The sequence below is a fragment of the Carcharhinus amblyrhynchos genome, chromosome 22 (genome assembly GCF_965287045.1).
Source record: "Carcharhinus amblyrhynchos chromosome 22, sCarAmb.v2.hapA, whole genome shotgun sequence".
Classification (NCBI taxonomy): Eukaryota; Metazoa; Chordata; class Chondrichthyes; order Carcharhiniformes; family Carcharhinidae; genus Carcharhinus; species Carcharhinus amblyrhynchos.
The window spans coordinates 22002574-22018004 of record NC_137345.1 but is presented as its reverse complement, the minus strand read 5'-3'; the positions used below and the strand labels follow the sequence as shown (position 1 = coordinate 22018004).

The 15431-nt window shown below is 42.1% G+C and overlaps 1 protein-coding gene across 4 annotated transcripts in view; it reads left to right on the top strand.

Annotated features, from left to right (window-relative positions):
* The window catches only part of cpne5b (copine Vb), a 602363-nt gene that overhangs the window by 581015 nt on the left and 5917 nt on the right, over positions 1-15431 (top strand). For all 4 annotated transcript variants that reach the window (XM_080209682.1, XM_080209679.1, XM_080209680.1 and 1 more), the window contains one exon: positions 13865-13922. In XM_080209682.1, coding sequence (XP_080065808.1) covers positions 13865-13922 — 58 coding nt within the window. The remainder of the gene's footprint in view (positions 1-13864; positions 13923-15431) is intronic.

Below are 15431 nucleotides of genomic sequence, written 5' to 3'. Positions count from 1 at the left end.
GTCTTGTCCCTTCTGCTCCTCTTTAATTAATTTTGGGATGTTTTGCTATGTTAAAGCACTGTAGAAATGTAAGCAGTTGTTGTTGACACCCAGTCACAAAGTTTTTTTGATATTCAGTTTCCAAAAATGCAGAACCTCATTCATTGGCCATATGGCAACTTGAGTTCTGTCACAACAACCCATCTCCTATAAAAATAGAGAAAGGAGATATCTCCGTCATTATTGAAATAGTTGGAATTGGTAATACCCAGACCAGAAGCTGCAAGGTGTTTTACGAAGTTAACCTAGACCATAAGCTTCACATTTGATTTTGGCATATTGTAAGCATCAGGCGTTTCACTTCCAGACATGATTCAAGTGATGCACTTGGAAACGTTTATCAAAGATATAACACACAAAATTAGCATAACTTTTACTAATTACAAAACTTAAACATGGCACAGTATAACTGCTAACTGAGTTGTTCCAAGTTAAAAACTATCCCAGCACCATGCACCCTTCTCCAGATTTAGCACAAAAAGCAACGTGATATCAAATGTATTGCCTCAGCTACAATAAAGGACACCAGTCGTAGACGAGATGATGCCAACAAAATTCCAGAGCCTGCTAGAAACATCCTTCAGAGAAACATGATCAAAATACCCCTCTTAAGGGCACAGCATCATCACAGAATGTCAACCTGAGCATCCTCCACATTAATGGTGTGCAACCAGTGAGAGTTCAGCTTTTCAGTTTGGTTCGATGACTCTCATGACTCCAACTTTGGCCTTGGCTGGTAATCTCTATCAGTGCTAAAATTCTACAGTGGGGCCCTTCCTAATAATGGATATTCTTTGCACCTGGATACTACCCCAAAGATGGGGCTGAAGATAGTGATGATGTGATGCACATTTTATAATACACTGGCAAGAGGCAAACTGGTGAGTTACAGCCTTCACAGGTCATCAGAATGAGGGAAAGCATGCCTGTTGTGGACAAGTTTTTTCAGTGGCATAGATAGTGGTGCCAGCAGTTGATTGACAGATTCTTCGACTGAGTTCCAGCATTATCACCGTTGAAATGTCATTCAGACAATGATGCTGCAGTGCAGCTTACAGGAAAAATATGCTCCTTCTCTGGGGCTACTAGGTAACTCTTTGAATAAATTAGCAATTCATGTGTGAAGGACAACATGTGTCTACTTATTCACTCACTAAACTAGTTTGCAGTATATATTTTTACTCTGGAGAAGGTGTAGGTTTAGTGAGGGACAGCAAATAATTAAAGTACAACGTTCCATCTTTTTCTTCTTCATATTTTCTTACATTTCTGGACCTCTGTCCCCAGTATTGATAAATGCTCTGTAAATCAGAAGATTGGGCTCAGCTAGTGTTTGGATAAAATCATAGAAAATAACAGCAGCAGATTCAGCCCTTCGAGCCTGCTCACCATTCAATACGATCATGGCTTCAACTCATATCGTTTGACCCCCTTTTCCCCAAAGGCAATATCGAACTCCATCTTGAAAACATACAATGTTTTGGCCTCAGCTGCTTTCTGTGGTAGTGAATTCCAATCTCTGGGAGAAGAAATTTCTCCTCATCTTAGTCCTGTAAGGTTTACCCAGTATCCTTAGACTGTGAGCTCTGGTTTTGAACTCCCCTACCATCTAGAACATTCTTCTTGCGTCTAACCGACCTCGTCCTGTTAGAATTTTATGGGTTTCTATCACATCCCCCCTCATGTTTCTAATTTCAGTGAATGCAATCCTAACCAACTCAGCCCCTCCTCATATGCCAGTCTGGTCAACCTTCTGGACACTCCCTCTAGAGCAAGAACATCTTTTTTTCAGATAAGGAAACCAAAACTGCACACTGTATTCCAGGTGTGGCCTCACCAGGGCCCTGTAGACAACTGTATTTCTTTCTTGAGGCTGTTTTTTTTTTCCAGGTCTGAGCTTTTCTTGTGGGAATCCCGACAGAGATTGAGAAGGCAACGTTGTACAGATCCAGTGAACTCAAACAGGCATCTGTTCCCTGGAATGTCAGAGTTCCTTGTATTCACATGGCCAGTCTTCATTCTCCTCCGTTGTTTCCACTTTTGACCTACAAGAGTTTTGTTTTGTACATATTTAAACAATGCCTGAATGTGTCAGTGTTCTCGTACTTCCATTTTGCCACTTATAATTGTGCACAAGCCAAACACAAATGTCAATATTATTTGCGTCTTTGTGCTCTGCAGCCACACACAGTGCTCAGCTGTCCATGCAGGTTTTTGTGGATAATATTCATTCCGTCTGAATTCTTGTCTACATATCATGAAACTTTGAGATGACAGCTTCACTTGATTTCTTTTACACTCCCCAAGGCATATTATTTATTACCTGCGGCTATAGCAACAGCTAGTAATCTTTGTCTGTGGTGATACATATTGCATGGCACCTTTTGCTTTGGAATCGCTCACCTTAATTATTTATTTACCACCCTCAAGTTTTTTTCACACTTCCATTACTGTCCTTACTGTGAGAGGTAAGATATTGACACTCTTTGACACCCCCTATCAAGCACACAGTTGGTAAACAGTTGGTAACTGGATACCTCAAAAATGGTAGACTAAAATCTACAAGTTATGTTTTTCTTTTCCAAGGAGCTTCCCCATAGATGCACTAACTTCTTCTCCATAACAGTTGCTTTTATGTAAATTTTTGGAGTTCTCACCATCCTAATGTGGTCATGCCTTCATTTTTGCTGAGTCTAAATCATAGCACTCCCTACTTGGTTGTAGGATAACTGACTGTGCTTAAACCTAGCATTCCCTACATCATAGAACATAGAACACTACAGCACAAACAGGCCCTTCGGCCCACGAGTTGCGCCGATCACATCAACACCTATCTATAACCCCCAATCCCATAAAACCCCATATACTCATCCAGAAGTCTTTTAAAAGACCCCAGCGAGTTCGCCTCCACCACCACTGACGGCAGCCGATTCCATTCACTCACCACCCTCTGAGTGAAAAACTTACCCCTAACATCACTTCTGTACTTTCCTCCCCGCACCTTAAACCTGTGTCCTCTCGTAGCGACCATTTCAACCCGGGGAAATAGCCTCTGAGAATCCACCCTATCTATTCCTCTCAACATTTTATAAACCTCTATCAGGTCGCCTCTCAACCTACGTCTCTCCAGGGAAAAGAGACCCAGTTCCCTCAACCTAACTTCATAAGGCATGCCTCCCAGTCCAGGCAACATCCTTGTAAATCTCCTCTGTACCCTTTCAATAGCTTCTACATCTTTCCTATAGTGAGGCAACCAGAACTGCGCACAGTACTCCAAATGAGGCCTGACAAGGGTCTTATAAAGTTGCAGCGTTACCTCCCGACTCCTAAACTCAATCCCTCGATTTATGAAGGCCAGTACACCATACGCCTTCTTGACCACCTCTTCCACCTGCGAGGCCGATTTAAGAGTCCTGTGGACCCGGACCCCAAGATCCTTCTGCTCCTCAACACTACCAAGACTCCTGCCCTTGATAGTGTACTCGTTCATCCCGTTGGTTCTGCCAAAATGGACGACTACGCATTTATCCACGTTGAAGTCCATCTGCCACTTCTCCGCCCAGTCCTGCATCCTATTTATGTCCTGCTGCAACTTTTGACATCCTTCCAGACCATCCACAACACCACCGACCTTCGTGTCATCAGCGAACTTACTTACCCATCCTTCCACTTCCTCATCCAGATCATTTATGAAAATGACAAACAGCAAGGGTCCTAGAACAGATCCCTGGGGCACTCCACTGGTGACTGACCTCCATTCAGAAAAAGACCCATCCACAACCACTCTCTGCCTTCTGCAGGCAAGCCAGTTCTTGATCCACAAGGCCAAAGGCCCTCGGATCCCATGCCCTCTCACCTTCTCAAGAAGTCTTGCATGGGGGACCTTATCAAACGCCTTGCTGAAGTCCATTTACACCACGTCCACGGCACTTCCTTCGTCAATGTGTTCAGTCACATTATCGAAGAACTCAACTAGGCTCGTAAGGCACGACCTGCCCTTGACAAATCCATGCTGACTATTCCTGATCATGTCAAACCTCTCCAAATGGTCGTAAATCTTGTCCCTCAGAAGCCTTTCCATCAGCTTACCAACCACTGAGGTCAGACTCACCGGTCGGTAATTTCCCGGGCTATCTCTGTTCCCTTTCTTGAAAATAGGGACTACATCTGCAATCCTCCAATCTTCCGGAACCTCTCCCGTCTCCATTGACGACGCAAAGATCATCGCCAGGGGCTCTGCAATCACTTCCCTCGCCTCCCACAGTATCCTGGGGTATATCCCATCTGGTCCCGGCGACTTATCATTCTTGATAGAATTCAAAAGTTCTAACACATCCTCCACCTTAATATCCACAAACTCAATCTTTTCCATCTGCTGCAAATCCGTGGCAAAATCTCCCAGATCAGCTTCCACCGTGAATACTGAGGCAAAGTACTCATTAAGCACCTCTGCCATTTCATCATCTAGACCTGCCATCATCATCTAGACCTCAGTGGTTCAAAAGTTGTCACATCATTATCTTTTCAAGGGCAACTAGTATTGGACAGTGATTGCAGGACCAGATTTTGAGACTAATTAGGGCAGTTTCTAATAATTTTTGACAATATATTGCTGGGAGCTGGATTTAGTCCTATAAATTTTTATTCTAAAGCAGGAATCAGATTGTTATTTGTCAATTGGCTGTGCAATTGTTAAATATTTAAGTGAGAGAATAGGCAGCACAATGACACAGTGGTTAGCACTGCTGCCTCATAGTGCCAGAGACCCGGGTTCGATTCCTGGCTTGGGTCACTGTGGAATTTGTCTGTGTAGGGTTTGCACATTCTCCCTGTGTCTGTGTGGGTTTCCTCTGGGTGCTCTGGTTTCCTCCCACAGTCTGAAAGACGTGCTGACCATGCTAAATTCTTCCTTAGAATACCCGAACAGGCACCCAAACGTGGCCACTGGGGAATGTTTGACCTAGAAATTTATTGATCCTGTGCCAGTTTTACTGTGATAAAATGAGTGTCTTAAGTAATTAATATAGTGAGTGGTGTGCTTATGGCATTCCGTGCTGTAAGTCCACCATTGGCCCTATTAGAAATATAGAATAGAAACCCTACAGTTCAGAATGAGACCATTCAGCCCATTCTGTCTCCCTGACAGAACATCTAACCTGCCCTATCCCTAACCCCGCATATTTACCACACTAATTCTCCAAGCCTATGTATCTTGGAACACAAAGGGACAATTTAGCATAACCAATCCACCCGATCTTTTTTTAAAGTTTATTAGTCACAAGTAAGGCTTACATCAACACTGCAATGAAGACACTGAAATTTCCCTAGTTGTCACACTCTGGTACCTGTTCGGGTCAATGCACCTAACCATCTTTCAGACTTTGGGAGGAAACCGGAGCACCCAGAGGAAACCCACGCAGACATGTGGAGAACATGCATACTCCACACATTCAGTGATCCAAGCCAGGAATCTAACCCGAGTCCTTGGCGCTGTGAGACAGCAGTGTGTGCCACTGTGCTGCCCATAACCTGTGCATCTTTGGAGGAAACCAGAACACCCAAAGAAAACCCACGCAAACACAGGGAAAACATGCAAGTCACCCAAGGCCGGAATTGACTTAGGGTCCCTGGCACTCTGAGGCAGCAGTGCTAACCATTGAGCCACCCTAGAATAATCCAGTGTCAGATTGTTAATCTGCACATCAGATTAAAACTAGATGCTGTGCATATGTAAATAAGGAACCGAACACTTGCTATAGGACTACTTCCCAAAATTGGATTTCTTTGAATGTAGCTGGCAATGCTTCCAAAACTGCTGGAAGACATACCTTAATAGGAGGTCTTGTAAAGCAAAAAATACACTTGACTAAATGTGGAGCAATTGCTGGCCTCCACCTTGCCCATTCCCAATCACTTCCCTACTGACCACCATTTTACCCTGTCCCAGGAACAACAAAACAATAAGAACATAAGAAATAGGAGCAGGAGTAGGCCATCTAGCCCTTCGAGCCTGCCCCGCCATTCAATAAGATCATGGCTGATCTGTCGTGGCTCAGTTCCACTTTCCCGCCCTCTCCCCATAACCCTTAATCCCCTCTGCAATCGATCTACTACATAAGTGAGCTGCCTGGAGATTTACGCAGTTGTCTTCAGCTCACTGGTCTGATATCAGTTAGGTTTGAGTTACACTTTTAATTGGGCTTGAGGCCTATCTATAACAACATAGGTATCATTCCCTGCTCCTGTTTGTGGTGCTATCCAATTAGCCCTCCTAATCTTATCAAATCATACTTAAACAAGCACCAATTTCATGGAGCCGGAAAATTTCCTGCTATAATAATTGTTAGATTTTGCAGTTGCATCACAAAATTGCAAACCTGACATGTGCTCAGAAGTGAACTTTGTAGAATAGGAATGATGGGTGGGATTTTTCAGTTGTGCTCATCTCAAGAACACAAATCTGCCTGATGTCAGCAAACCTTTGCGTGGTCCTGTCCCGCTGGCTACGATTCCTAAGGTGGGTGGGATGGGAAAATTCCACCCTATGTCTTTCATGGTGGTAAGTTAAAGAAAGACTTCTGCGTGATTTAACATGGTAGTCATGCCTTGTCTTTCCTCCATCCTTGTTCTGAGAGTTGGCTACACTTTGAATGCACGTGACGATGATCGTGAAAAGGAACAATTAGCTGTTTCTTTTAACAGATTACTTAAAATGCACGTCTTTTGACAGTCAAACTGAAACAGCACCAATACATTTCTCAGCTTAACATTCCTCTGCCCAACTCATGCCATTTGTTGTATAGGGCATTGGTGAGGCCGCAGCTGGAGTACTGTGTGCAGTTTTGGTCGCCGCACTTACGCAAGGATATTTTGGCCTTGGAGGGAGTGCAGAGGAGGTTTACTAGGCTGATGCCGGAGCTGAGGGGGTTGAGCTATGAGGAGAGGCTGAATAAACTAGGCTTGTACTCGTTAGAGTTTAGAAGAATGAGGGGAGATCTCATTGAGACGTATAAGGTGATGAATGGGATGGATAGGATAGAGGTGGAGAGACTCTTCCCGCTCAGAAAGGACAGTAGGACTAGGGGGCACAGCCTCAAGATAAAGGGGGGGCAGTTTAGAACGGAGTTGAGGAGGAACTTCTTCACTCAAAGGGTGGTGAATCTCTGGAATTCCCTGCCCGTTGAAGTGGTGGAGGCTGCCTCGCTAAATATTTTTAAGACGCGGGTTGATGGGTTTTTGATAAGCAAGGGGATTAAGGGTTATGGGGAGAGGGCGGGAATGTGGAACTGAGCCACGACAGATCAGCCATGATCTTATTGAATGGCGGGGCAGGCTCGAAGGTCTAGATGGCCTACTCCTGCTCCTATTTCTTATGTTCTTATGTACTAAATAGAGCCTCTTTATCCTAGCAATAAAATGGAAAAATCATAGAATAGAATCGTACAGTGCAGAAGAGATTCTTTGACCCACTGAATCCACACCAGTAGGCGAGAAATACCTAAATTCCCACCTAATATTATCTACCAGCACTTGGCCCATAACCCTGAATATTACAAAGTGCTCATCTGGGTATTTCTTAAAGTATATGAGGCAACCCGCCTTTACTACCCTCCCAGGCAGCACATTCCATTACCTCCTCCTAGATAAAGAGGTTTGTCCTCACATCCCCCATACCTCCTGCCCCTCACCTTGTGTCCCTTCATAACTAGCCCATCAATTAGGATGAACAGCTGCTCCCTATCCACTCCCCTGCAAAATCTTGTGCACCTCAATCAGGTCGCCCCCTCAGTCTTTTTTGCTCCAACAAAAACAACATTAGCCTACCCAACCTCTCTTCATAGCTTAAATGTTCCATTTCAGGCAGCATCCTGGTGGATCTCTTCTGCACCCCCTCCAGTGCAATCACATCTTTCCGATAATGTGGCGACAAAAATTGCACAGACTACTCTAACTGTGGCCTCACCAAAGTTCTATACAACTCCAACGTGACTTCCCTGCTTTTGTAATCTATGCCTTGATTGATAAAAGTATTAAAACTGGTATCTATAACTATATGCCTACTCTATTCAGTGTCAGAATGTGGTGTTACTCCCAAGTCCAGCATTTATTGTCCTTTCCAAGTTGCTCTTGAGAAGGTGGTGACGGGATGTCTTCCTGAACCACTGCTGTCTTTACGATGAAGGTTTTAAGCAATGATTTCTTTGTGAAATTACTCATGTCAGTGGATGGATTCTATTTCCTACAGTGAGCTGAATTTGGAGATTTGGAATGGCCTGTTTTTTTCATACACTATCTGGGTGTAATATTGAGTGCAACAAGTGATCAGAAATCAGCAGTCAGTTTTGCATCAGTTCAGCTTTTTATCCTATTGAAGTTTGCCCGTGTAGCATTACTCTACAAAATCAAAATTACCCCTTCTGTTTTTAAGTGCAGTCAGTTTTCTAATCATTAATTTAACATAAAATTATGTCCCTTTGATTGCCTTCAAAGGGAAAAATAGAGAATCTCCAACTTTTTGATTACATTTCATTACAAATGATTTCAATTCTATGATTTAATTAAATTAATCAAAGTACCTTTGAAAATAATATCAAACTAATGGAATTCTGCAGGAAAGGTCAAAAAAATGGCACACAAAGAAAACACACAGTTTATTAAAACAGAAAAGCAAGTTAACTTAGTTTCATTGAATTAGCTGTTCAGTCAATTCTTGATAATTCAATATTGGACATTGCTTTAACACCTAACCTACATTCGTGGTTATCTTCATGTTCTTAATGTCCCAGTATGTTGTTGGCTTGCATTCACCTTATTCCTGCTTGATCTGTCAAATTTCTGTTCCCTTTTCACTGTGTCCCTTTCTTTAGCTTTCTCATCAGTTCTTCTCCCAACTTTATAACTTAATTGATAATTAGTCCTCTGACCTGATGCTGCAATTGCATACGATACTGACTTTCAGACGTTTACGCAATTGAATTATCTAACCTTGGACAAAATAGGACGTGCAAGATTTTTAGAAAAGCAACATGGTGTGCAGTTATTTTACAGCTACTGGGGCCAAAGCAGTAGGCAGATACAACAATGCTCAGTTGATAGGTTCACATTATATTGTCAACTGGATCTTGCTCCAAGCTGAGTGATGGAGGGGCTCTATGCAGGGAGCATGCAGAGGTACATTTTCCGTATGGTTATTTTTGAGTGCTAGGGATAAATAAGAACGTTGTAGAAGTTTTTTTTTCTTAAAGACAAAAATATACATTTATAAACTCCCATGGAATCCAAAAGATTCTTTGGGTGAATTTAGAATGTTGATTGGTACAGGAATGGAGGGCGGGCACCAAGCAGTATTTTCACTCATACATGACTGAGTTTTGTTTCGGAATGATCTGCTTCCCACATTAATTTTTTCAATTCATATGTGAGACATGGGCGTCGCTGGCTAGGCCAGCATTTATTGCCCATCCCTAGTTGCCCTTGAGAAGGTGGTGGTGAACTGCCTTCATGAATCACTGCAGTTCACGTGCTGTGGGTTGACCCATAATGCCGTCAGAATTCCAGGATTTTGACCCAGTGAAGGAACGGCGATATATTTCCAAGTCAGGATGATGAGTGGCTTGAAGTGGGGAGCTTGCAGGTGATGATGTTCCCATGTATCTGCAGGCACTTTTGTACTCAAGCTGGTTGACATTGGCAGGAAAATGGCAACACAACTCCACCAAAAGATACTTGTTTTCCAGTCCTGCCAATGGACTTTTGGCTAGGCCACTACACTGTCTGCGGGGTGGGGAGACTATGACTAGGCAGCAAAATCCTGGCCTGATCGTAACAGAAACTATCGGGGTGATTTTCAACTTGTGTCTGGCACAAATAATGAGTTGGATGCTTGTCATGGAAATGGTCTGATTTTTCCTTTGATATTGATTTGAATTCGGAGAACAATCAAGCAGATTCTATCATGGGCACCAGACCGCAATACTGCCGTGGTAAGTTTACTGCCCAGTCATAGCCCCCCATCCTGCGACAATGTAATGGCCTTGCCAAAAGTCCATTGGCAGGTAAGCTTAAAATTACTCCCCGCATTTCTGCAAGTTTTGGCTTACAAAACAAATATCAGTCTCTTGTGAAATTGTTTCTTGAAACTTACAAGGATAGGAAAGTGGCTGTGTTCCAGTGGATGATTTACTTTCTTTATGTATTTAGTTTCTAAGTTGTCCCTTGTTTGCAGTGATGCCAAGCATCCTAAATCCTATTTGAGTGCAAAGCATCTGTTCCAAGTTAAGAGGATAAACAGGTGATGTTGTAAGATGACAGGCAGGATTTTCTGACCGTTCTCACCGGCAGGATCTTCCAGCCCCACTGTCGGTAACTTCTCTGCTATAGGTTCCTGACTGATAGAGGGTGCAAACAATGAGAATTCACGTTAAAAGTGATAGGGACAGGAAGATCCCACCATCAACCAATGGTGGACCACCTCCAGTGCTGCAAAACACGCAGCAGAAAATCCTGCCTTATGTGTGCAGTTCAGTGGAGGTTCTAAATCTTGTATCATTTAACGGTAAATGTTCATTAACTACTTGTAATCAAATACATATATACAGTATAAAATTTAAGCTAGGAGCTGTCTCCATGCTTGCCTCTGTCTGGGTCTCTGTTCAGTACAAAACTATCCTCTAGAATTGGGTTATGTGATCCTTTCCATCACTCAGTGGGCGGTACTGTGCCCAGTCCCACATTAATCCTTTTTATCTTGGAGCCTAATATCACAATAAGAAAGTACTTCCATTACAGCAACTTATGATACAATAAAGATGTCCCAGTCAATAAATCACAGCTAAGGTAATTCAGAAAGTAATATTTATAAGAGTGCAGCAGATATATGATCAGGCACAGTTCACAGCTATATTATGGCTTGCATGATTGTATCAAACCACTAAATGAAATTTCAAACAAAACTTGAGTCAGAAGTGTGATGTTTAGATTGAAACATTCCTTCTGTTGACAGTGCCTTAATTTAGTTAATTTCATGGGAAAGAATATGCATCTTCAGAACAATTATTTATAGGATCAAGAGAAATCAGAGTGGACGCAAGTCCCCTGTAGGCAGGTTTGCAGACAGTTGGGTGGGAACTTGTAAAATTCTTTGGGCATCTTTCTCACTAATTAATGAGCATTAAAGGGCCACCATCATGCTCAGCTGCAATTGTCTGGCCAGTAGCAGGAAGCTGGCAACGGGAAGAAAGCCCAGTACGTAGGCCTGTTTGGGCCTTAACAAAGGGGTCCCTTCTTTCCAGACCAGACCTGCCCCCAGTTGTCGCCTCCCCCACCTCCCCATGACCTAAGCACCTTGACCTGCTTCCAGCACCTGCGTCCCCCCATCTTGACCCCACTGATAATCCGTTTAGAACAGAGATGAGAAAATAAAATCAGAGGGTCGTGAGTGCTTGGGACTCGCAGATTCCTGGAGAGAGGTGGAGTCAGGATCATTGAATATGACCTTAAAAAGACAGATAGATTCTTGAATGTCAAGAGAGTCAAAGGTTATCAGGAGTAGGTGAAATGTGGAGTTAAGGCCACAATCAGATTATGATCTTATTGAATGACATAGCAGGCTCATGGGCCAAATACCCTACGCCGCCTCCAAATTTGTATGCTTGTATGTTCAGGGAAATTCTTTAGTCTCACTATCAACCAGTGCACAACCAGAGCAAAAGAAAATTGAGTGGTAATATGCTATGCAAGTTCTTTTGACAGCTCCTGCTACAGATAATATTGCATCTCACTGAATTCCTACAGTGTAGAAGGATGTCATTTGGCCCATCAAATCTGCAATGACTATTACCCAGGACTATTTGCTAACCTAAGGGGCAATTTAGCATGGCCAATCAACCTAACCTGTACATCTTTGGACTGTGGGAGGAAACTGGAGCACCTGGACAAAACCCAGACACAGGCAGAACATGCAAACTTCACATGAACATTCACCAGAGGCCGGAATTGAACCCAGGTCCCTGGTGCTATTAGGCAGCAGTGCTAGCCATTGTGCTGCCTATTGCAGGATAAAATTTGCTGTCCAGTTGCTTTTGGACTTTGTCCCCTTCAAGTGACCAGATGGAGAATTTTGGAGTTTTATTTTTTGAGCTATGGCAAGGGACCTAATGTGCCAGCTAGTGGTGCACCAGAAAGCCCCAAATAGAGCATTATACAGATGTTTATGCTTTCAGGTTTGGTAGCAAGTAATTAATATATACCAATCAAAGGTTTACATTTGCTGAGAAATTATCCAAATATACTCACAACTTGCAGTTAAGATTGCATAAGTATAAAATAAAGGTATAGTTTTCCAATTACAACTTGTACACATCTACTAATTGTAACATCACCAAGCACGTATTTCTTTCTATTTATCCACTGACTTCCAGACATGGTTATGAGGGCTTCATGTTGAACTAGTGGTATATCAACACCCTCTTCTATTACCTCTGGGTTAGAACAGGCATTGACTAGTTACAGCTGCGCACTGTTCAGTGGGGTCATTATTTGTAGGCTGTGTGACTGAGGCCTCCCTTGTAACTTGAAGTTTTATGGTCCTTTACTCTCATCTGGGATGGCTTTGAATCAAGACTGTTTTCTCATAGCTTTCCCAGCTTGCAGCTTATGTGATTTTTAAACTGATATGATCACTAACCTTTTCAGCATCACTAAACCTTTATTCATGGCATGCAAATACAAGAAAATATGGATCATAGTTAAACACCTGCAGGCACATTTATGTGAAGAATATTAGATACATCTCAGTAAATTGTTTTTATTAAATATTCTTGAGCGTCGGGATTCCAATTTTCATCTAATTTTTGATTTACATTTTTAATGGTTACATATTACACACAGGACAGCTAGAAAGGTTTGAGAAGTTCCTATCCAATATTTTACCTTACTTAAAATGAACTGAACTGAAGCAGGCCAAAAAATTAAACCCCACCACTTGTGTCTAATGCTCAAAGGAACACATTCACTGTTCATTATATTAGAATTTGTTAGTCTATATCTAATTTATTTTTATTTCATTTATAATGTCAGTCAATGTAGTTTATTTGGAAGGTCTAAACTATACACAGTAAAAAAAATTTGATTTGAATTGTGTAGCGGTTATAAATGACATTTCACTGGCTAACATTATAACTTTATTTTTTGATTGAAAATCAACAATTTAATTTGTGTGCACATATTGGTGTGATTAAAGCACTTGTCTCGTGTAATGTGGACCTGACTGGGCCTTTGTACTTTAACTTGAAAGCTTTACCACTTTTTATTGAATTCTTCGTTGTGCACCCATAAAGTTAAATACATTTTGTGATGGGAAATGCACTACAAGTATGGTGCACAGAACCACGAGTCCCAGATTTGATTCGCGGATCTCAAAATCAGATTGCGTTGTGCACAATTTTTTGATGAAGTCAGGTGCGGATGGGTGTAATGTGGCACTCCCATGCTTTTAGCCTCTGCAGGGTATGCACCGCATGCCATATCGGTTAGTGCACCTTGTCATCACCTAGGGTTCCCACCTACAACTGGAATTATGTGTGTTGACCACACAAATTGAGGTCCTTTTGGGTCCTTTTCCAAAATTGGTTTCCAACTTATCCTCAGTTTTCTGATATGCAATTAACAATACCAGTCATCTTTGAATGAGGCCATCAGTTAAAAAGGTGAGTTAAAAAAATCATAGATCAAATTTTATCAGGATGCAATGACATCAATCTTGTCACTGTATGTTAGGTTGTCTCCACTTTTCAAATCCTAAATTTATAGTGTTTTTCTCATGTAGGCTGCTAAACTTCCGATGTCAATTATCATTGTCGGAGTTGGTCAAGCAGAATTTGATGGTAAGTAGAATTCATATATTTTTATTGAAATGTATCATAAAACTAAAAACAAAGGACTGCTTTCAGGAGGAAAGATTGATTAAATTGGCCTGTGTTCCCTGCATTTAGAAAAATGAGAGGTAATATAATTGAAATATGTCAAATTCTTACAGAGATGGTAGATATCTGTACTGAGAAAATGTTTACCCTTGCTAGAGAATACAGGATCACAATTTCTTAATAAGAGTTGGCTATTTAGGACTGAGATGAGAAATTTCCTCACGGATAATAGGCGTAGACCAGCCAACCTGTTCCACCATTCAATGAGATCATGGCCAATTAGTATCCTAACACCATTGACCCTGGTTCTATATCCCTTAATGCCCTTTGTGGTGTTATGATGCCACTGGTGAGCACAATGTTATGTGTTTGGTGTCTCAGTGAACATGGGTGGGATTGTTGGTCAAGGCTCGCTGGGCCAAATGGCATTCTTCTGCACCGTGGGGATTATATATGACAGCATCTATCAATCTATCTATCTAGCATTTATCAAGAGAGGAACAGGCTTGTGACCTTTCTGACTGATGACCTAAAACTTCCAGCATTTCTGTTTTTATTTCAGATTTCTAGCCTCCACGGTATTTTGCTTTTCCATTCCCTCTTATTTATATCTATTTATATTCCACCAGAAAAAATGTAAAGTAATGTTCTTTGTGGGGTGGCATGGATTCCATTTCCATTTCACAATGAAATGCAGCTGCACTGCCTTCAATTGGCAATAGAAAGGCTGACAACATTTCAGTATTTTGTTCCAGCATTCAATCAAAGACTCGAACCTAAAAGTAAAACAAAACCACTTCATTGTATATTTGACAGAAAATAGATTATGATTAGTTTTGTACCAGAAAAAATAGTCTCAACAGCAAAATACCAGGGGCCTGCCCATGTGGCACAGAAATTGTGCTGCAGACCAAATTATATTTGGATTCATAGAATTCCTACAGTGCAAAATGAGGCCATTGGGCCCATCGAACGTGCACTGACAATAATCCCCCCCAGGCCCTATCCCTGTAAACCCATGTATTCACCCTCCTAATCCCCCTGAAACTAAGGGCAGTTTAGCACGACCACGCAACCTAACCAGCTCATCTTTCTGTGAGAGGAAATTGGAGCGCCTAAAGGAAAGCCACACAGACATGGGGAGAACCCATCCAGACAGTCACCAGAGGCCGGAATTGTACTGGATCTCTGGCGCTGTGAGGCAACAATGCTAACCACTATACCACCGTGCTGCCCTTTTAACACCTTATTCACTAAAAATGAAATGATTTGGGTTGCAGGGGCAATATGCTTGCTAAGGAGAGGAGACATGAGACAGCCTGGTCTGCTGCAACAAATGCCTTACACCAATGCCTTATGGATCAATACTGTCACACCCAAAGCATAGATCTTAGAATGATAGAATCCCTACTGTGCAGAGGAAGACCATTCGGCCTGTTGAACCTGCACCAACAGCAATCCCACACAGTC